The sequence below is a fragment of the Bufo gargarizans genome, chromosome 6 (genome assembly GCF_014858855.1).
Source record: "Bufo gargarizans isolate SCDJY-AF-19 chromosome 6, ASM1485885v1, whole genome shotgun sequence".
In the NCBI taxonomy this organism is placed as follows: Eukaryota; Metazoa; Chordata; class Amphibia; order Anura; family Bufonidae; genus Bufo; species Bufo gargarizans.
This window is the reverse complement of record NC_058085.1, coordinates 363484243-363506339: the sequence shown is the minus strand read 5'-3', so window position 1 is coordinate 363506339 and position 22097 is coordinate 363484243. Positions and strand designations below refer to the sequence as shown.

Below are 22097 nucleotides of genomic sequence, written 5' to 3'. Positions count from 1 at the left end.
GGAACGGGGCGAGTTCCTTTCCTCAGTGGACATTCAGGACTCATACCTTCACATTCCCATTGCTCTCGCGCACCAGTGTTTTCTTTGCTTTGTGGTGGAGTCTCAATACTATCAATTCGTGGCTCTACCCTTCGACCCAGCACCGCTAGTGTTTACAAAGGTGCTCGCTCCTCTTCTCGCCCTTCTCCGTTACAGGGGCATCACCCTGATCCCCTATCTGGACGACATCCTTGTCAAGGTTGCGACCTTCGATCAGAACAAGGACAGTTTACTTATCACCTGGGCACGTTTCGGCACGTTTCCAGAAGTCAGCACTGCATCCCAGCTGGCGGATTACGTTCCTCTGCATGAGCCTCGACACAGCCGCAGTGACAGTCTGCCTCACCTCGGACAAGCGGTTATCCCTTCAGGATTCGTCTTCTCCTCCAGCGTAGAGGTCCGTCGATCCAGTTTTGCATGTGAATGTTGGAAACAATGGTCTCTTCCTTCGAGGCGCTTTCGTTTGCGCAATTTCACACTCGACCTCTTCAACGGGCGATCTTGTCATCCTGGGACAAGACACCGAGTTCCTTGGACCATACCATCGCCCTTCCTCGGCAGGTGCGGTCGGAACTCAGGTGGTGGCTCTCGACTCTAACGTTGGTCTCCGGCAAATCCTTTCTCCTGCCCTCATGGTCGGTCATCACCACCGATGCCAGCCTCCTCGGATGGGGCGGAATCTTCCCACCTCGGACAGTCCAAGGCAAATAGTCTCTATTGAAATCCAGACTTCCCATCAACATCCTGGAACTTGGGGCCATTCATTTGTCCCTGCTTCATTGGACTCCTCTTCTGAGGGGACTGCCAGTCCGGATCCAGTCGGACAATGCCACAGCGGTGGTGTACATCAACCACCAGGGGGGAACCCGCAGTCGGGCGGTGATGGCGGAGTCGGCCAAAATTCTAAAGTGGGTGGAGGAACATGTACCAGCGCTATCGGCAGTCTACATTCCAGGAGTGGAGAATTGGACGGTGGACTTCCTCAGCTGGAAGACTGTGGACCCGGGCAAGTGGTCTCTTCCCCCAGAGGTGTTCGACTTCATCTGTCTCCGTTGGGGCCGTCCGGACATGGATCTGATGGCATCCAGGATTAACCACAAGCTTCCCACCTTAATCTCGCGGACAAGAGATCCCCTGGCATGCCCAGTAGACCCACTGGTGGCCCCATGGGACTGCTTTTCCCTCCTGTACGACTTCCCCCCTCTCCCTCTCCTACTCCGGGTCCTTCCCAGGATCAAGAGGGCATCCAGATGATTCTCATCGCCCCGGATTGGCCGTGCCAAGCCTGGTATACTGATCTCATCCTTCTTCTAGGAGATGCTCTGTGCCCGCTTCCACTCAGGGACGACCTTCTCTCTCAGGAACCCATCTTCCACCAGCATTTAGAATCGCTACGTTTGACGGTGTGGCTAATAAAGCTGCCATTCTGACGCAGTGGGGTTTCTCCGATGGAGTCATTTGCACCATGATTAAGGCCAGGAAGCCGATGTCGTCCAAGATATATCACAGGATTTGGAAGTCTTTCCTGCGCTTCTGTGAGGACCGTCGCCTCCCTCCGCTCCCTTTCTCCCTTCCCACAATCCTCTGCTTTTTGCAAATGGGGCTGGATTTGGGTCTTGGTCTTAGTTCCCTAAATAGACAGGTGTCGGCGCTTGCAATATTTTTCCGGCGACCTCTGGCGCAAAAGGCCCCTGTTAAGACCTTTCTCCAAGGGGTGGCTCACATGTCCTTCCTTATCGCCCCCCTTTACCCTCTTGGGATTTGAACCTTGTGCTTGGTTCTCTCCAATCAGCTCCCTTCAAACCTCTTGACACGGTTTCTCTCCGCATTCTTTCCTGGAAAGTGTCCTTTCTGGTGGCGGTCACCTCCATCTGGCACGTGTCGGAATTGGCGGCGCTCTCCTGTAGGGAGCCCTTTCTTATTCTGCACCAAGATAAGGCGGTGCTTCACCCTGTGCCTTCCTTTCCTCCGAAGGTAGTCTTTACCTTCCATATCAACGAGGACATCGTTCTTCCCTCATTTTGTCCCTCGCCTTTGCATCCTAGGGAACGGGCCCTCCACCAGCTGGACGTGGTTTGTGCCCTGCAGATTTATTTATCCGCTTTAGAGTTCTTTTGGCGTACCAACGCACTGTTTGTTATTCCCGAAGGTCCTCGCAAGGGTTTGGCAGCCTTCAAAGGAACAATTGCCAGGTGGATCCGCTTGGCCATTGCCGAGGCGTATCGCTCCCGGGGCAAGGCTCCGCCCCTCTGTATCACAGCTCACTCGACCAGGGTGGTGGACGCTTCTTGAGCCTGTTTCCTCCAGGCTTACGCTTTGCAGCTGTGTAAGGCGGCAACCTGGTCTTCCTTGCACACGTTTACCAAGTTCTACCAGGTGCATACCTTTGTGTCGGCAGACGCCGCGCTGGGTCGCAAGGTCTTGCGGGCTGCGGTATCTTAGACTCCCGCGACTGTTTCTTCCATGGGTGTGTGGTTTCTTCCATACCCATGGACTGCTTTGGAACGTCCCACGGTCCTGTGTTCCCCAATGATAAGAACGAGAAAACAAGAATTTTGTGGACTCACCTGTAAAATCTTTCTCGCTGAGTTCGTTGGGGGACACAGCTCCCACCCGTTGTTTTTGTTTCTAATTTTGCCGCAGGTAATTAGTAGGGCCCTCAGTTTTGGGTTCGGTTTTTTAATTTCAGATTTATTTTCCTCCTACTGCTCGTGCACAAACTGATATGCTCTCTCCAGGCTGGAGGGGATATAGCCGGCGGGAGGAGCTAACACTTTTTAGCCTAGTGTCGCCTCCTAGTGGCAGCAGCAGCTATACCCGCGGTCCTGTGTCCCCCAATGAGATTTTACAGGTGAGTCCACAAAAATCTCGCTTTTTTATGAATGCCTGCAGGAAAAGTGAGCATTCACCAAGCAGTTCACTGGCAGTAACAATGGATTTAGGATTTATAGCAGCAAGACCCCCACAGTCAGCGAGATCACTAAGGGTCCCCACCTTTGCCCTGACCAATCACTTAATTAGGTTTTGTAGAGGAGACACCAGAAGAACGAAACAAAAGCACATTATTACAAGAAAGCATTTGCCGTGTTGCTGATGTCCTATCTGATATTCAGTACATTGTGTGTGTGTGCAGGTGATCGGCGAGAGGGATATGTTAGGCACACAGCTGGTCCGGAGAAACGACGAGTTGGCTTTACTGTACGAGAAGATCAAAATCCAGGAGTCCATCCTGAACAAAGGAGAGAGCCAGTACAAGCAGAGGGTGGAGGACATCCGGCTCCTCAAACTGGAGATAAAAAAACTGAGACGAGAGAAAGGAATCCTGTCCAAAACAGTGGCCAATGTGGAAGATCTCAGGTATAAAGTCCTCCATGCAATGTGGTCATAGTAATGGTTTCTATGTCCTGCCATTATCTTCGCTGATACCTGTGAAAGCTCCTATATTGTCCGTCTGGTTTTAAAAGGGTATTCTCAATAGGATACGCCATAAATGTCCAATAGGTGCAGGACTGCAGGTCTGACCACATATGGGACCCACTCATATCTCTAGAACAGGACCCTGAATTGAACAGAGAGCACTCCACACATATGAAGGGTACTTTCCATTCACTGGTGTAGGACTTTCAAAATAGAAGACCAAGCACACATGTTTTTTTCAGAAGTCCTATAGCAGTGAATGGGAATGCACGACAATGCCTCCATTCACTGCCATGGGAATTCTGAAAATAGTACCACACTTTAGAGGTCCTGACATTAATGGTATGTCCTAGCAATATGTCATAAAGGACCCACATGGGAATAACCCTTCAGCTTTTTAGTTCTCTGGATGATTTGGCTGACTTAAAATTATACTGAAAAACTTATGTTCTCAAAATGTGAATGTCCTCAACTCCTCTAATATGTTTTCCCCTATGTACAAGTGTATAGCTACTATAATATTACCTTCTGTGTACAGGAAAATGCTACCATGTACAAGAATATAACTACTATAATACTGCTCCTATGTACAGGAATATAACTACTATAATACTTCCTCCTATGTACAGGAATATAACTACTATAATACTGCTCCTATGTACAAGAATATAACTACTATAATACTGCTCCTATGTACAGGAATATAACTACTATAATACTTCCTCCTATGTACAAGAATATAACTACTATAATACTTCCTCCTATGTACAGGAATATAACTACTATAATACTGCTTCTATGTACAAGAATATTTCTACTATAATACTGCTCCTATGTACAAGAATATAACTACTACAATACTGCCTCCTATGTACAAGAATATAACTACTATAATACTGCCTCCTATGTACAGGAATATAACTACTATAATACTGCTCCTATGTACAAGAATATAACTATAATACTGTTCCAATGTACAAGAATATAACTACTATAATACTGCCCCCTATGTACAAGAATATACCTACTATAATACTGCCTCCAATGTACAAGAATATAACTACTATAATACTGCCTCCTATGTACAATAATATACCTACTAAAATACTGCCCTCTATGTACAGGAATATAACTACTATAATACTGCTCCTATGTACAAGAATATAACTATAATACTGTTCCAATGTACAAGAATATAAACTACTATAATACTGCCCCCTATGTACAAGAATATACCTACTATAATACTGCCTCCAATGTACAAGAATATAACTACTATAATACTGCCTCCTATGTACAATAATATACCTACTATAATACTGCCTCCTATGTACAAGAATATAACTACTATAATACTGCTCCTATGTACAAGAATATACCTACTATAATACTGCCTCCTATGTACAAGAATATACCTACTATAATACTGCCTCCTATGTACAAGAATATACCTACTATAATACTGCCTCCTAATGTACAAGAATATAACTACTATAATACTGCCTCCTATGTACTATAATATACTACTATAATACTGCCTCCTATGTACAAGAATATAACTACTATAATACTGCCTCCTATGTACAAGAATATACTACTATAATACTGCCTCCATATGTACAAGAATATAACTACTATAATACTGCCTCCTATGTACAAGAATATAACTACTATAATACTGCCTCCATTGTACAAGAATATAACTACTATAATACTGCCTCCTATGTACAAGAATATAACTACTATAATACTGCCTCCTATGTACAAGAATATAACTACTATAATACTGCCTCCTATGTACAAGAATATAACTACTATAATACTGCCTCCTATGTACAAGAATAATACCTACTTATAATACTGCCTCCTATGTAGCAAGAATATACCTACTATAACTACTGCCTCCTAAGTACAAGAATATAACTACTATAATACTGCCTCCTATGTACAAGAATATACCTACTATAATACTGCCTCCTATGTACAAGAATATAACTACTATAATACTGCCTCCCTATGTACAAGAATATAACTACTATAATACTGCCTCCTATGTACAAGAATATAACTACTATAATACTGGCCTCCTAGGTACAAGAATATAACTACTATAATACTGCTCCATGTACAAGAATATAACTACTATAATACTGCTCCTATGTACAAGAATATAACTACTATAATACTGCTCCTATGTACAAGAATATAACTACTATAATACTGCCTCCTATGTACAAGAATATAACTACTATAATACTGCTCCTATGTACAAGAATATAACTACTATAATACTGCTCCTATGTACAAGAAATAACTACTATAATACTGCTCCTATGTACAGAATATAACTACTAATACTGCTCCTATGTACAAGAATATAACTACTATAATACTTCCTATGTACAAGAATATAACTACTATAATACTGCTCCTATGTACAGAATATAACTATAATACTGCTCCTATGTACAAGAATATAACTATAATACTGCTCCTATGTACAAGAATATAACTACTATAATACTGCTCCTATGTACAAGAATATAACTACTATAATACTGCTCCTATGTACAAGAATATAACTACTAATACTGCTCCTATGTACAATATAACTACTATAATACTGCTCCTATGTACAAGAATATAACTACTATAATACTGCTCCTATGTACAAGAATATACTACTATAATACTGCTCCTATGTACAAGAATATACTACTATAATACTGCTCCTATGTACAAGAATATAACTACTATAATACTGCTCCTATGTACAAAATATAACTACTATAATACTGCTCCTATGTACAAGAATATAACTACTATAATACTGCTCCTATGTACAAGAATATAACTACTATAATACTGCTCCTATGTACAAGAATATAACTACTATAATACTGCTCCTATGTACAAGAATATAACTACTATAATACTGCTCCTATGTACAAGAATATAACTACTATAATACTGCTCCTATGTACAAGAATATAACTACTATAATACTGCTCCTATGTACAAGAATATAACTACTATAATACTGCTCCTATGTACAAGAATATAACTACTATAATACTGCTCCTATGTACAAGAATATAACTACTATAATACTGCTCCTATGTACAAGAATATAACTACTATAATACTGCTCCTATGTACAAGAATATAACTACTATAATACTGCTCCTATGTACAAGAATATAACTACTATAATACTGCTCCTATGTACAAGAATATAACTACTATAATACTGCTCCTATGTACAAGAATATAACTACTATAATACTGCTCCTATGTACAGAATATAACTACTATAATACTGCTCCTATGTACAAGAATATAACTACTATAATACTGCTCCTATGTACAAGAATATAACTACTATAATACTGCTCCTATGTACAAGAATATAACTACTATAATACTGCTCCTATGTACAAGAATATAACTACTATAATACTGCTCCTATGTACAAGAATATAACTACTATAATACTGCTCCTATGTACAAGAATATAACTACTATAATACTGCTCCTATGTACAAGAATATAACTACTATAATACTGCTCCTATGTACAAGAATATAACTACTATAATACTGCTCCTATGTACAAGAATATAACTACTATAATACTGCTCCTATGTACAAGAATATAACTACTATAATACTGCTCCTATGTACAAGAATATAACTACTATAATACTGCTCCTATGTACAAGAATATAACTACTATAATACTGCTCCTATGTACAAGAATATAACTACTATAATACTGCTCCTATGTACAAGAATATACCTACTATAATACTGCTCCTATGTACAAGAATATACCTACTATAATACTGCCTCCTATGTACAAGAATATAACCTACTATAATACTGCCTCCTATGTACAAGAATATAACTACTATAATACTGCCTCCTATGTACAAGAATATAACTACTATAATACTGCCTCCTATGTACAAGAATATAACTACTATAATACTGCCTCCTATGTACAAGAATATAACTACTATAATACTGCCTCCTATGTACAAGAATATAACTACTATAATACTGCCTCCTATGTACAAGAATATAACTACTATAATACTGCCTCCTATGTACAAGAATATAACTACTATAATACTGCCTTATATGTACAAGAATATAACTACTATAATACTACCTCCGATGTACAAGAATATAAACTACTATAATACTGCCTCCTATGTACAAGAATATAACTACTATAATACTGCCTCTTATGTACAAGAATATAACTGCTATAATACTGCCTCCTATGTACAAGAATATAACTACTATAATACTGCTCCTATGTACAAGAATATAACTACTATAATACTGCTCCCATGTACAAGAATATAACTACTATAGGGGGGCGGAGCCGAGCCACGCTGCTGAATGGCCGCACGAGCTTGAGCTCCTCCAGCATTCCGGCTCATTTACCCTATAAAAGCTTGGATTTTACCTGATTATGGGGAAACCTGGCAAAGAAAAGACAAGAGGAAGTTCAGAGTCCACTCCACAGCGCTCCAGACAGCCTGAAATGGAGAAATTTCTCCGGAAAACGCCGAGAGCTGCCGCACAGAAAGGCGCCAATATGGCGGCGTCTATTGCACAGGACTCTGATGCAGGAGAGCTGTCTGATGCGGGCAGCGGCTCCGATACCTCAGACAGGAGGCCCAGGGATCCGCCTCTGTCGGAGCGGACCCTTCGTCGGGTCCTTGAATCGGCCCTTACGCCTCTTAAGCAAGACTTGGCGGACATCAAGGACGACATGAAGCACTTAGGCCAGAGAGTGGTCACGCTGGAGGGTACGCAGGACGCCATCTTAACCTATGAAGGTAAAGCGTCAGAAGTGCTAGCGTCCCATAAAGCCCTATTAAATGAGGCCTTCCTGAAACTGGAGGACCAAGAGAACCGGAGCCGCCGGCGCAACATCCGCATACGCGGCCTACCTGAATCGATAGCAGCAGAGGCCTTACCGACTGTGGCGCGCGAGTTGTTCTCCACCATGCTGGGGCCAGACAGAGCGGAAGGGATCGTGGTGGAACGCATACACAGGGCGCTGCGCCCTAGGCCTAAACCACAAGAGCCGCCACGTGACGTGATTTGCGGCCTATTGAGCTATATTGATACCGCAGCTCTTTTGAAAAGGCAACGTGAGATGGAAGTGTTGGAGTACGAAAACGCGCAGCTACAGATGTTCCAGGATCTGGCGCCTTCCACCCTGGCTAAACGTCGCTTATTCAAGCCTCTCCTTGAAGTTCTTCGGAAGACGTCGACTCCGTTCCGGTGGCTCTATCCGTTTGGACTAGCTGTCTCCAGGAACGGGAAGCTGCTTACAGTACGGTCACCTGCGGACCTAGAATCAGTTTGGAGGTCCCTAGATGTCCCTCCGGTGGAGATTCCCTCGTGGCTACCAGCTGACCAAGATGGCCCCTTACCTGTCCCGCCGCGGGTGTCTCCTTGGCAGACGGCCTCCGCAAGCAAGCCGGATCGCACGAGTCGCAGCAAGATGGACAGGGCCCTTACTTGAGCCCAGAATAAGGTGACGTTGATTATTTTTGCCTGTTAGCAAAGGCTGCCGTTACCGTGCCTTGCCTTCGGTTCATACGTGAGAGATGACTGTCTCCTGGCTTCACGGCCTTGTGTTTACATGGAGGGCTAAGGCCTTCTTTTTGGTTCGCTTTGCTTTTCACGAAATATGATGTTTTTTGGTCCTAAGAGTTTTTACAACAAGTCACGCTTTATTCGGGACTCTTTTCTCATGTTTTGGGATTATGCCTCTCAGTGGGTATTTTTTCCTTCCCCCCCAACTGCAGGGGAATGGCCGGATCGTTTCCGGTGCTGGAAGCATTTTATGTTTTTTGGTCTCCGTTTTTGTAGTAGACCTAGAGGTGTCTCACTTGCCCCCTCGCCACTCCAACCCTGTCTTGGATGGTGATAGGTGAACACCTACCTTTCTTTTAGATGTACGTTGCATCTGAGCTGGTTTTTTACCGGCCCACTATGTTGTTGGTTATTTTTCTTAATTTATTTTATTTTTCATGTTTTCCCTTTCCCTCCCTCCCTCTCTCTGCTCATATGTGCTATACTCTGTTAGACATTTTCATGAGTGATTTGTGCTTTCTCTGCTTAATACGGATTGTGTCATGTCATCAATTGTAGTCGCCTCCCTGAATGCGCACGGGCTGAACGAGCCATGCAAACGGTCTCACACCATTTCCCTTCTCCTGAAGGATAGGGTCTCGGTGGTCTTCCTCCAGGAGACGCATTTTAGAACGAATAAGATCCCTCGGCTCCCTCCTAAGAGGTTTGTTCAGTGGTTTCATAGTACACATGATTCCGCTAGTAGAGGAGTTAGTATAGCTATACACAAAAGCCTCCCCTTTAAACATGCAGATACTTCAGCTGACCCTGAGGGCAGGTACATTTTTGTAAAGGGTGTAATTGGTGACTCACCGGTTACGTTCGCCAATCTCTATGCGCCTAACAGAGGCCAAGTACCATGGCTCGTTCAGACCCTGGCCTCCTTATCAGCTTTCACTGATGGGTTGTTGGTTCTGGGGGGCGACTTCAATGTGGCTCTAGAACCAGCTGTTGACACATCGTTGGGGAGATCGTCTGTGTCCTATAGGCTCTTGAGAAGGCTTAAATCTTCCCTGCGGAAATTGAAGGTTCTGGATGTTTGGCGTACTATGAACCCTAATGGCCGTGATTATACCTTTTATTCACATGCTAAGATGTCATTCCATAGGTTAGATTATCTGTTCCTGTCTGGCTCACATATACGCAATGTCTCTGAGGCCCGGATTGGTAGTATTACATTATCCGACCATGCGCCTGTCATCATTGATTTCTCCCTGTCCAGATCAAAGAGGAAAGAACGCATCTGGCGTCTGAACGACACCCTGATTTTGGATCCTACCCACGCTCGCAAAATCAGGGCCTCGCTTGCTGAGTTTTTTGTGCTCAATGACACAACAGAGTCGCCTCCTTCCCCTTCCACTTTATGGGAGACACATAAGGTAGTTATACGGGGGGAACTAATAGCGTTAGGGGCTTATGTGAAAAAGAGAAGGACACAGGCCTTAGATGCTTTACTTGCGAAAATTGCTCGCCTGGAATCCTCTCACAAGGAATCTCAGGCTAAGGCCATTTTGGCGGAACTCACTGAGGCTAGAGTACATTTGAAAAATCTTTTAAATGTAACCTCTGCTAAGCTGATCCTACGCTCCCGATTTAAAGCCTATGCTCATGGGGATAGAGGAAACAGACTGATGTCGGCGATTGCTAAGAAGCAGTTCTCTGACTCCTTTGTTTCCTCTATTAAGGACCCCAAAGGCAAAGTATATAAATCCACCCCAGATATAGCTAAGGCCTTCTGTACTTTTTATGAGGCGCTCTACAACCTGCCCCCCCCAGAGGGCGCTGCTGCTACTGATATTTCTGAAGCCACAAATAAATTCCTGCAGAATCTAGACCTCCCCTCCATATCCTCTCTCAAGGCATCCCAGCTGACTAGACCAGTCACCGATTCAGAGATCCATAAGGTTCTCATGTCCATCCCCTCGGGCAAGAGCCCAGGCCCGGATGGGTTTTCTATCGCTTATTTTAAGTCCTTTAAAGATGTTTTAATTCCTCGTTTCAGGGACCTGTGCAACCACCTCCTTACTGGGGGCTCTTTGGCTCCCCACTCCTTGATGGCGCATATTACGATCTTGCAAAAGGAGAATAAGGATCCGACATGCTGCAGCAACTACAGGCCGATCTCTTTGCTTAATTGTGATGTGAAGTGGTGGGCGAAGATCTTAGCTACTAGGCTCCAGGATGTGTTACCCGACATCATTCATGAGGACCAGGTGGGTTTTGTCCATGGCAGACAGGGGTCTGAGAACACCATAAGGCTCCTTCAGCTTGTAAACTGGGCCAAACGATCAGCTAAGCCCTTGGTGTTGGTGAGCACGGATGCGGAGAAGGCCTTCGACAGGGTCAGCTGGCACTTTATGTCCGAGGCCCTGTCGAGGTTCGGTTTACCGGACCAGTTTATTAAAGCTATTTATACGTTATACTCGGCCCCCTCTGCTATGGTCAAAGTGAATGGTACACTATCGCCATCATTTCGCATCACTAATGGGACAAGGCAGGGGTGTCCCTTATCCCCTGCATTGTTCGTGCTGGTGATGGAGACCCTACTTTGTAAGATTCGGTTGGACCCAATGATTGAGGGTCTACGTATCGGTACCTGTACTCACGTTGCTGCAGCATTCGCGGATGACCTTTTAGTCATGACATCGAACCCCAAGGAGGCCTTGCCCAGGTTGCTGAATGTATTTGAAGATTTTGGGTTCGTTTCGAATTTTAAAATTAATTATGGGAAGTCCATGGCTCTTAACATATCATGTCCACAAACGGTGATCACTGCTCTTAAGCGTGCAACTCCTTTTTCTTGGGCCTCTAGAGACATTGTGTATTTGGGGACGCATATTTCAGCTAATGTTCAGGATCTCATTTCCCTTAACTTTTTGCCGCTCCTGCAAACTGTTCGCTCACATTTACAGGACCTGAAACTCCCGTTTGTTTCCTGGGTTGGCCGTAAAAACTACATCAAGACCTTTATTCTTCCCAAATTTTTATACTTGCTGCAATCCCTCCCCATTTGGCTTCCGAATTCATATTTTACTGAAGTCCGCAGGGTGTTCACACGCTTCCTATGGAATGGCAAATCGCCACGCATTGCCTACTCTGTGCTCACAAGGGATAAGAAATTAGGGGGTTTTGGGATGCCAGATGTCAAGCTTTACTACACTGCTGTACAGCTGGGTAGATGTGTGAACATTATGTCTCGCCAGTCCAATTCCCTTTGCTCCCGTCTTGAAAATGCTCTTTTGACTGACCAGGAACTGTTAGCTATGTGGGGTATAAGGCCTGTTTCAGCTAATCATTGTTATACATCCCCGGTTTGGAAGGGCATGCTGGTGGAGTGGTCTAAAATGATCCAATCCCGTACTTTTAGCTTCCCGAACGCTTGTATGCCGCTTAGACTTCTTCAATGTCACCTACACCCTGCCGTGTCACGCCCCTCCGGGATTTGGTCTAAGCTCGCTGACACTGCTCTGCGGGATGTCCTTCTCCCGGACGGTAGCTGGCACTGGGATTCAGTAATGGACCTCCCTGAGGTCAAAGCTGCACCCTTTTTCCATCTAGCGAACTTCCAGAGGGACACCAAACTTTGTGTTGGACTCCTTTTGAGCAGTGGCTCCCCTTCCTGGCTTGAAAAGAAGGTTCTGACTACTAAGCCTCTTATTCGGCCGTTATCTCAGATGTATAAAGAGTTGCTCTCCTCCCTGCCCCCGGAGCTTCGTTTCATGGCGTCGTGGGAACGTGAACTCTCCGTAGCCCTCACGGACCCAGAGAGGGCGTTTATTCTGGCTCATTCGCACGGTTTCAGCCGTTGTGTGAGAATCCAGGAGAACTCATTTAAACTTCTTTGCAGGTGGTATAAAACACCTGAATTTTTGCATAAACTGAACCCAGAGGTCTCCGAAAAATGTTGGAGATGCGGCACAGACACTGGATCCCTATCGCATATTTGGTGGTTTTGCCTTAAGATCCGGCCGTTCTGGAGCGAGGTTGAGGCCCTAATCAACCAAATATGCGATACTGAGATATCACTAGATGTTAAGCTCATTCTATTATGGTGCCCAAACAAGTCCCTTACACCCACCAAACATGACCTTCCAACGATGTTGCTCACAGCGGCTAGGTTGATCATACCCTTTTTGTGGAAGAACGATTCCCCGCCGACTGCCCTTATGTGGTCTGAGAAGGTGGACCAGCTCTACCGTTTCGAGGAGCTAGCGCATTGGGAGACTAACTCACGCTCTCGCTTCTTGAAATTGTGGTCTCCATGGAAAGTCTACAGAAATTTTACTTGATGGAGCAGATGTGTATCCCTTCCTTGTTTCCCTCCCCTCCCTCCCCTCCTGAGGTCCTCTTTCCCTCCCTTTTTTCTCTTTCTTTGATTTCTTTGTATGATTATTGTCAATGACAGCTGGTACTGTTTGCACTTGACATGTATGCTGGATGTCTATCTTGTATCCTATTGCCATCATTGTACTGTCATGTGTGGGCTACGGCCTTGATTTTTCTTTCAATAAAAAGAAATTTGGTTAAGAATATAACTACTATAATACTGCCTCCTATGTACAAGAATATAACTACTATAATACTGCTCCTATGTACAAGAAGATAACTACTATAATACTGCTCTTATGTACAAGAATATAACTACTATAATACTGCCTCCTATGTACAAGGATATAACTACTATAATACTGCTCCTATGTACAAGAAGATAACTACTATAATACTGCCCCCTGTAGGTAGAAGCATTTCCATAAAAAACTCAAAGGAAAATTAGATATATAACAATAGTGTAAGTGTCCGTGAAAGTGAATATTAGCCTAGAGGTTGGACCCTTTTAAAATGTAGCTTTTATTAGTTCAATTTAAAAAGCAAAAAAGTATCACCCTATGATAACTGGGTGACCAAAAAACATATATACAGTATCAGGACAGGATATCGCCCAGCTACCACCGTGAATTGGTGCAAATAATAAATAAGATGTAAGTAGTGCAAATTCCAAGGGCACTAATGACATTTATGAGAGGTGTGGGATATGGGGAAAGGGTAGGGCCCTTATTATGGGTACTGGGGATGGTTCTCTCCCTGTACCCGCCCTAGGTTAACCCTTTGCCCAGGGATGAACCCTGATGGTGGGATCACCCTGTCCCCGTACCTACCCTGTCTGGCCCTGTACAGCCCTGTACCTTGGGAATTTTAACACATATGCTGATGTTGATTTTAACCCCGACGCGTTTCCCCACTACGGTTCATCAGGGGGTCGGTTAAAGGATGATAGTTGTTATGAATAACATCATGGATCAAAGCAGGATAAATAGATATATAAAAAGTGTAAATACTATGTCCTGGATGATACCGTGAGGCAGGCCATACTCTCTTATCGATGAAGAGGGATGTCACCTGAAAATAAATAAATAAATTGTTGGTATTTACTTACTGGATCGCCCATCTCTTGGCGTCCCATAGGTGAAGAAACTTACTGGTGATATGCCCCAATAGTGTCCGGACTGCCACCTGCCGTGTTTGGTAAGGCAGTGGGGCCTCCCTGTGCTGGCTTGATTTAAATGAGGCGCACGAGCGCGCGTTTACACCTCCGGGAGCCAAATGTCCGGTGTGTGGAACGCACGCCGTCCGCAACTTCCGGTGTCCTGGAACGCAAGCATTGCTTCCGGTCTGCTGGACCGCAGACGTCATTTCTGGTTTAGCGATGCTGCGGCATTCCAGCTTCTCCCCGGGTAGTTACGGTGTAGGGCATGGATGTCAAACTCATGGCCCTCCAGATGTTGCAAAACTACAACTCCCAGCATTCCCTGATAGCTGCAGTATGCCCAGGCATGATGGGAGTTGTAGTTTTGCAACAGCTGGAGGGCCACGAGTTTGACATCCCTGGTGTAGGGGAAGTGCATAGAGGTATTGCACCAATTGCCCCCTGAAGTTAACTTATTAAGGCGCTAGTTAGCACAGGGAAGAGGAAAGGGGGGGGGGGGGGGTTATTAGTCTCTTATTAGTCTCATTAGTCAGCCATATATTTTAATAGGCTAAATAGTCCAATCCGAATGGCATAATAAAATTGCTGTTCATATAGGCTATATTCGGAATTGTCTCCCCCAGGACACCCAGATTTGATCATGCCCCAAAACTTTTTCAAAAATAATAAAACAGGACATAATTTGTTCACAGTTGTAGCTCTTCACGGTTAATTGATTATAGTCATCACCTAATGAGAACATTAGAATTTATTAGATACAATTTGAAGCATTTCCATATCTTGCACTATCCGCTGAGCAGAGGTATCGGGTAATGTTATATAATTGTCCTGTCCTCCGGACTCTTTGCGGTGACTCTGTACCCTACATTTGGCGGTTTTACATTCTTTATGAGAAGTGTCAAAGACTTGTCCTAAATAATTTATCCTGATAACGCAGCGTTTGCGGAGTCATCTTTTCAGAAGCCGGATAATTCCCCCCCCCTCGTCTGGTGGTATTATAATTGTGCAGTCAGGCAGGCGCTGCGCAGTCACCTCACTTGCAGGTCCTCGTTCTGCATGATTTAAAAGTCTAAATGCAGGATTATTTGTGCGCAGAGCAGACTTGCCTACCTGCCCTCTGTCCTTTACAACATCCAGCCTGACAGTGAGCAGGATGATACGGTATTCTGTGTAGACAGTGTGCAGTGCTTTTTGTCTTTAAAGGGCACCTACCCTTTTTTAAAGGGTGTTTGTTAAAGATTTTCCAATTTTTTTTAATTTTTGCTTTTTCTTAACATTGTTCATCTTCCCCCAACACGTATACATAAAATGTGTAGTTTTCTGTAGTCACCATTAGGCGGCGATCTGTATACCGCTCTGTACTCCTTGCCCCCTAGTGTTAGACGGCGGCTTCTGTTCAGGGGCTCGATGGGAAGAGGAACCACTTTAAATACTGTTTTTCCATGATTAATTGGAATAAACCACCCATCCCTGTGCACTATCGTACGGCTAGTAATTATTATTATCTTATCTGTCCAGGCGGGAGGTGTATCACATGCAGAAGGAGCTCCTGAAAGAGCGGACGCGGTGCAGAGCCCTGGAGGAGGAGCTGGAGAACCCCATGAATGTCCACAGATGGAGGAAGCTGGAGGTACCAGCAGTGATTCTATGGTGGGCCGATCCACCGGGTTAATGAATAGCATCAGTTACGGCTCATGCACACGACCGTATGTATTTTGTGGTCCGCAAAACACGGATCCGCAAAAAACTAAACGGATGACATCTGTGTGACGTCCGCGTTGCATCCTTTTTTTTTTTTGCGGATCCATTGTAACAATGCTTGTCCATGTCCGCAAAACGGAGAAGAATAAGACATGTTCTATCTTTATTGCAGAACAGACATATGGACACGGAAGGCACACTGAGTCATTTCCCTTTCTTCCCAAGCCCCATTGAAGTGAATGGTTCCGCATACGGACCTGTAAAAAAAATTAAAAAAAATTGACACTTCACACAAGAAAGAACTAAAAGGGGGAGCCTGATCTGTGGATAACACTGTTATGGGGGATCTGTGGATGACACTGTTATGGGGGGATCTGTGGATGACACTGTTATGGGGGATCTGTGGATGACACTGTTATGGGGGATCTGTGGATGACACTGTTATGGGGGGATCTGTGGATGACACTGTTATGGGGGATCTGTGGATGACACTGTTATGGGGGATCTGTGGATGACACTGTTATGGGGGATCTGTGGATGACACTGTTATGGGGGATCTGTGGATGTCACTGTTATGGGGGATCTGTGGATGACACACTGTTATGGGGGATCTGTGGATGACACGCTGTTATGGGGGATCTGTGGATGACACACTGTTATGGGGGATCTGTGGATGACACACTGTTATGGGGGATCTGTGGATGACACACTGTTATGGAGGATCGGTGGATGACACTGTTATGGAGGATCGGTGGATGTCATTGTTATGGGGGGATCTGTGGGTGACACTGTTATGGGGGAATCTGTGGATGACACACTATTATGGGGGATCTGTGGATGACACTGTTATGGGGGATCTGTAGATGACACACTGTTATGGGGATCTGTAGATGACACTGTTATGTGGGATCTGTGGATGACACACTTATGGGAGATCTGTGGATGACACTGTTATGGGGGATCTGTGGATGACACTGTTATGGGGGATCTGTAGATGACACACTGTTATGGGGATCTTTGGATGACACACTGTTATGGGGGATCTGTGGGTGACTGTTATGGGGGATCTGTGGGTGACACTGTTATGGGGGAATCTGTGGATGACACACTATTATGGGGGATCTGTGGATGACACTGTTATGGGGGATCTGTAGATGACACACTGTTATGGGGGATCTGTAGATGACACTGTTATGTGGGATCTGTGGATGACACACTTATGGGAGATCTGTGGATGACACTGTTATGGGGGGATCTGTGGATGACACTGTTATGGGGGATCTGTAGATGACACACTGTTATGGGGGATCTTTGGATGACACACTGTTATGGGGGATCTGTGGATGACGTGCTGTTATGGAGGATCTGTGGGTGACACTTATGGGGGATCTGTGGGTGACACTGTTATGGGAGATCTGTGGATGACACACTGTTATGGGGGGATCTGTAGATTACATTGTTATGGAGGATCTGTGGGTGACACTGTTATTGGGGATCTGTGGATGACACTGTTATGGGGGATCTGTGGATGACACTGTTATGGGGGATCTGTGGATGACACTGTTATGGGGATCTGTGGATGACACTGTTATGGGGGATCTGTGGATGACACTGTTATGGGGATCTGTGGATGACACTGTTATGGGGGATCTGTGGATGACACTGTTATGGGGATCTGTGGATGACACTGTTATGGGGATCTGTGGATGACACTGTTATGGGGATCTGTGGATGACACTGTTATGGGGATCTGTGGATGACACTGTTATTGGGGATCTGTGGATGACACTGTTATGGGGATCTGTGGATGACACTGTTATGGGGGATCTGTGGGTGACACTTATGGGGGATCTGTGGGTGACACTGTTATGGGAGATCTGTGGATGACACACTGTTATGGGGGGATCTGTAGATGACATTGTTATGGAGGATCTGTGGGTGACACTGTTATTGGGGATCTGTGGATGACACTGTTATGGGGATCTGTGGATGACACTGTTATGGGGATCTGTGGATGACACTGTTATGGGGGGATCTGTGGATGACACTGTTATGGGGGATCTGTGGATGACACTGTTATGGGGGATCTGTCGATGACACTGTTATGGGGGGATCTGTGGATGACACTGTTATGGGATGTCTGTGGATGACACTGTTATGGGGGGATCTGTGGATGACACTGTTATGGGGGATCTGTGGGTGACACTGTTATAGGGGATCTGTGGGTGACACTGTTATAGGGGATCTGTGGGTGACACTGTTATAGGGGATCTGTGGGTGACACTGTTATAGGGGATCTGTGGATGACACTGTTATGACCGATCTGTGGATGACACTGTTATGGGGGATCTGTGGATGACACACTGTTATGGGGGGATCTGTGGGTGACACTGTTATGGGGGGATCTGTGGATGACACTGTTATGGGGGGATCTGTGGATGACACTGTTATGGGGGGGATCTGTGGATGACACTTTTATGGGGGGGATCTGTGGATGACATTGTTATGGGGGGATCTGTGGGTGACTACAACTCCCAGCATGCTCCATTAACTGTCCCAAGAAAAGCCTAACAAGTTTTCCTGCTGGTGGTTGTAGTTTTATAACAGCCGGAGTGCGGGAGGTCGCTGAGCCTTGCCCTAGGGTAACGTGTGCGCCTGTCAGGGGTATTGTCGCCACAGTCTGTCCGTCATGTCGTCCATGTTTTTTTTATTTGGGGAAGGAGGGGGGGGGGGGGGAATTTGCACTTTATGAAGGAAATTGGGAATTTTGAATCCCTCAACAAGGTTGCTCACCTGCTGTCTCTCCCTCCACAGGCCAGTGACCCCAGCACCTACGAGCTGATCCAGAAAATCCACACCCTACAGAAACGTCTCATCGGCAAAACCGAGGAGGTTGTAGAGAAGGAGCTGCTCCTGCAGGTGATCGCCATGCTTTACCTCGCCACTGTTCTCTGCCTGGTTCATTAGAGGTCTGAGCTCCTCTGCTGTAGTAGATACCGCCACTGTCTCCTCTCCTGCCTGACTCTGATGTCCTCACATCTTATATCTGTGACGCCTCTGCTGTAACAGCGGCGGGCGCCTCGGCGGTGGGGGTGTCCTCTGCACACAGGTTGCTGGCGGGATAATTGTATAGCTGGAGTCTGCCTGTCATCCGAAGTCCTATCAACTAATCTTCAACTCACTAGTCACTAATGAGGGGCAGAGAATAGGTTAATAGCAGCATTTTAGGAGTTAAAGCCAAGGTTGAAAGGAAAAGGGTTAATAAAGAGAGAATAAAGTTGAAAGCATAAATCCACGCCTGCCAGGTAATTGCAGATTCCCTTTGAAGCTCTCAGGTTTTCTCCTGCAGAGTGTCATACCCAGTCCGGCCTGTAGATGGCAGCAGAGCTCAGCAGATTGGCCTCTGGAGAGCAGGCAGATTGGAGATATCAGTGCACTCCATCATGGCTTATACGGGCTCTTCTCCATCCTGGCTCTCCACAGACTCTATTGGGCCATTGAAGTGGCGGGGATGGCGGCACAATGTAGCTTTCTTGTTGTTTATTGATGCTGCACTTTGCTCTTAAAGGTAATGTTAAAGAGGTTTAAAGGGGGTCTGTCTGTAGGAAAGTCACTGGTAAACCATGCACAGTGCCTGGAAGGGCTAGCTCATCTGAATCTAATGAGACCTTTCACTTGGCGATCTGTTGCTTCATTCATTACTTTTAATCCATATGCAAATGAACAGTTAAGTGCAATGAGGGCGGGGCCAAGTCACTCTGTGCACCCTTGCTCCTCTGGTTTCCTTTGCCAGCTCCTCCCTTGGCATCTTGATTGACAGGGCCAGGGGAGATGACTATGCAGGAACCTGGCCCTATCAATAGGAATCAGAGGGAGGGCAGGAGGAGCAGGGTGCACAAGGATCTGCCCTCGGTGCACTTAACTGCTCGTTTGCATATGGATTAAAAGTACTTTTTATCCAGAATAAAACAGTCATATAAGACATGACAATCTCTTCCTAAGAAGGCGAGAACCAGCCCTGTACCTCCGATGGATCCAGAGATCTCCCCATTCATTGCTCTAATTCCTCTACTATATTTATTACAGACTGGCATCTCAAGGGACATGTCCTTTCTGCTGCAGCTCGGGACATTTTCTTTCTCAGAGGGCGATTCCTTTCTGCAATCCCTCTACCTGTCATAGCTCAAGGGACGTGTCCTTTCTACTGCAGCTCAGGGGGAATGTTATGTCTCAGAGGCCCTGTCCTTTCTGCTGCAGCTCTCTTCCTTTCATGGTTCATGGGCTGTGTCCTTTCTCAGGGGGTGTCCTTACTGCTGCAGCTCTCTACCTTCCATGGCTCATGGGCTGTGTCCTTTCTCAGGGGGTGTGTCCTTTCAGCTGCAGCTCTCTTCCTTTCATGGCTCATGGGCTGTGTCCTTTCTCAGGGGGCATGTCCTTTCTGCTGCAGCTCTCTTCCTTTCATGGCTCATGGGCCTGTCCTTTCCCAGGGGGCGTGTTCTTTCTGCTGCAGCTCTCTTCCTTTCATGGCTCATGGGCTGTGTCCTTTCTCAGAGGGTGTGTCCTTTCCGCTGCAGCTCTCTGCCTTCCATGGCTCATGGGCTGTGTCCTTTCTCAGGGGATGTGTCCTTTCTGCTGCAGCTCTCTTCCTTTCATGGCTCATGGCCTGTCTCCTTTCTCAGGGGGCATGTCCTTTCTGCTGCAGCTCTCTTCCTTTCATGGCTCATGGGCCTCCCTTCCCAGGGGGCGTGTTCTTTCTGCTGCAGCTCTCTTCCTTTCATGGCTCATGGGCTGTGTCCTTTCTCAGAGGGTGCGTCCTTTCTGCTGCAGCTCTCTTCCTTTCATGGCGCATGGGCCTGTCCTTTCTCAGGGGGCGTGCCCTTTCTGCTGCCGCTCTCTTCCTTTCATGGCTCATGGGCTGTGTCCTTTCTGCTGCAGCTCTCTTCCTTTCATGGCTCATGGGCTGTGTCCTTTCTCAGAGGGTGTGTCCTTTCTGCTGCAGCTCTCTCCCTGTAAGTTTCACAGCTTCAAGTTTCACAGCAGATTCAGCTGGTGGCAGATGAAGGATGGAATTGAGTATGTGCGACCACCAGGGGGCGCCATTATAACAATGTAAAGAAAATAGCATTTTTGTAACAGAAAGTTTTTCATGAGGAATTATAAATAATATTTACTGGTGGCACAACCCTTATAAAGGCTGGCGGGCTAAGGGCCGGCGTCGGGTCCCTTCCCCCATATGTTGATGACATAGGCTGCTCTTCCTCCCAGGTTAAGGAACTTAGATAGTTGCCTTTGCAGAAAAGCATCATCGTGCCTCATTTTATTGCCAAGTGTCAACAGCAGCACAGAATATTTCAGGAGACGATAGTGCCGATCTGGTGCTAGGCCAGTAGTGAGCACAGGGACAGAGCTATGATGTTAGGATGGAAATGGAGACAAGTGGGAGGTCAAAAATTGAGGGTTACATAGTGGGATGAGCAGGGTCCTAGCAGCACAGAGCGTTTCAGGAGAGGAGTGTGCTGATCTTGTGGAGGTCACAGGGTGAGAGTTACACAGTGGGATTAGCAGGGTCCCGGCAGCACAGAGCGTTTCAGGAGAGGAGTGGGCTGATCTTGTGGAGGTCACAGGGTGAGAGTTACACAGTGGGATGAGCAGGGTCTCGGAAGCACAGAGGATTTCAGGAGTGGAGTGGGCTGATCTTGTGGAGGTCACAGGGTGAGAGTTGGGGCTTGTTCACACGAATGTATTTTGCGTTCCGTATACGGGCCGTTTTCTGCATTCCGCATACGGTCCGTATA

The 22097-nt window shown here is 45.7% G+C and overlaps 1 protein-coding gene across 3 annotated transcripts in view; it reads left to right on the top strand.

The window, feature by feature from the left end:
- Window positions 1-22097, top strand: part of CFAP58 (cilia and flagella associated protein 58) — an 89844-nt gene that overhangs the window by 41444 nt on the left and 26303 nt on the right. For all 3 annotated transcript variants that reach the window (XM_044298111.1, XM_044298110.1, XM_044298109.1), the window contains exons 13-15: window positions 3173-3396; window positions 16120-16231; window positions 19117-19221. In XM_044298111.1, the coding sequence (XP_044154046.1) occupies window positions 3173-3396; window positions 16120-16231; window positions 19117-19221 (441 nt within the window). The remainder of the gene's footprint in view (window positions 1-3172; window positions 3397-16119; window positions 16232-19116; window positions 19222-22097) is intronic.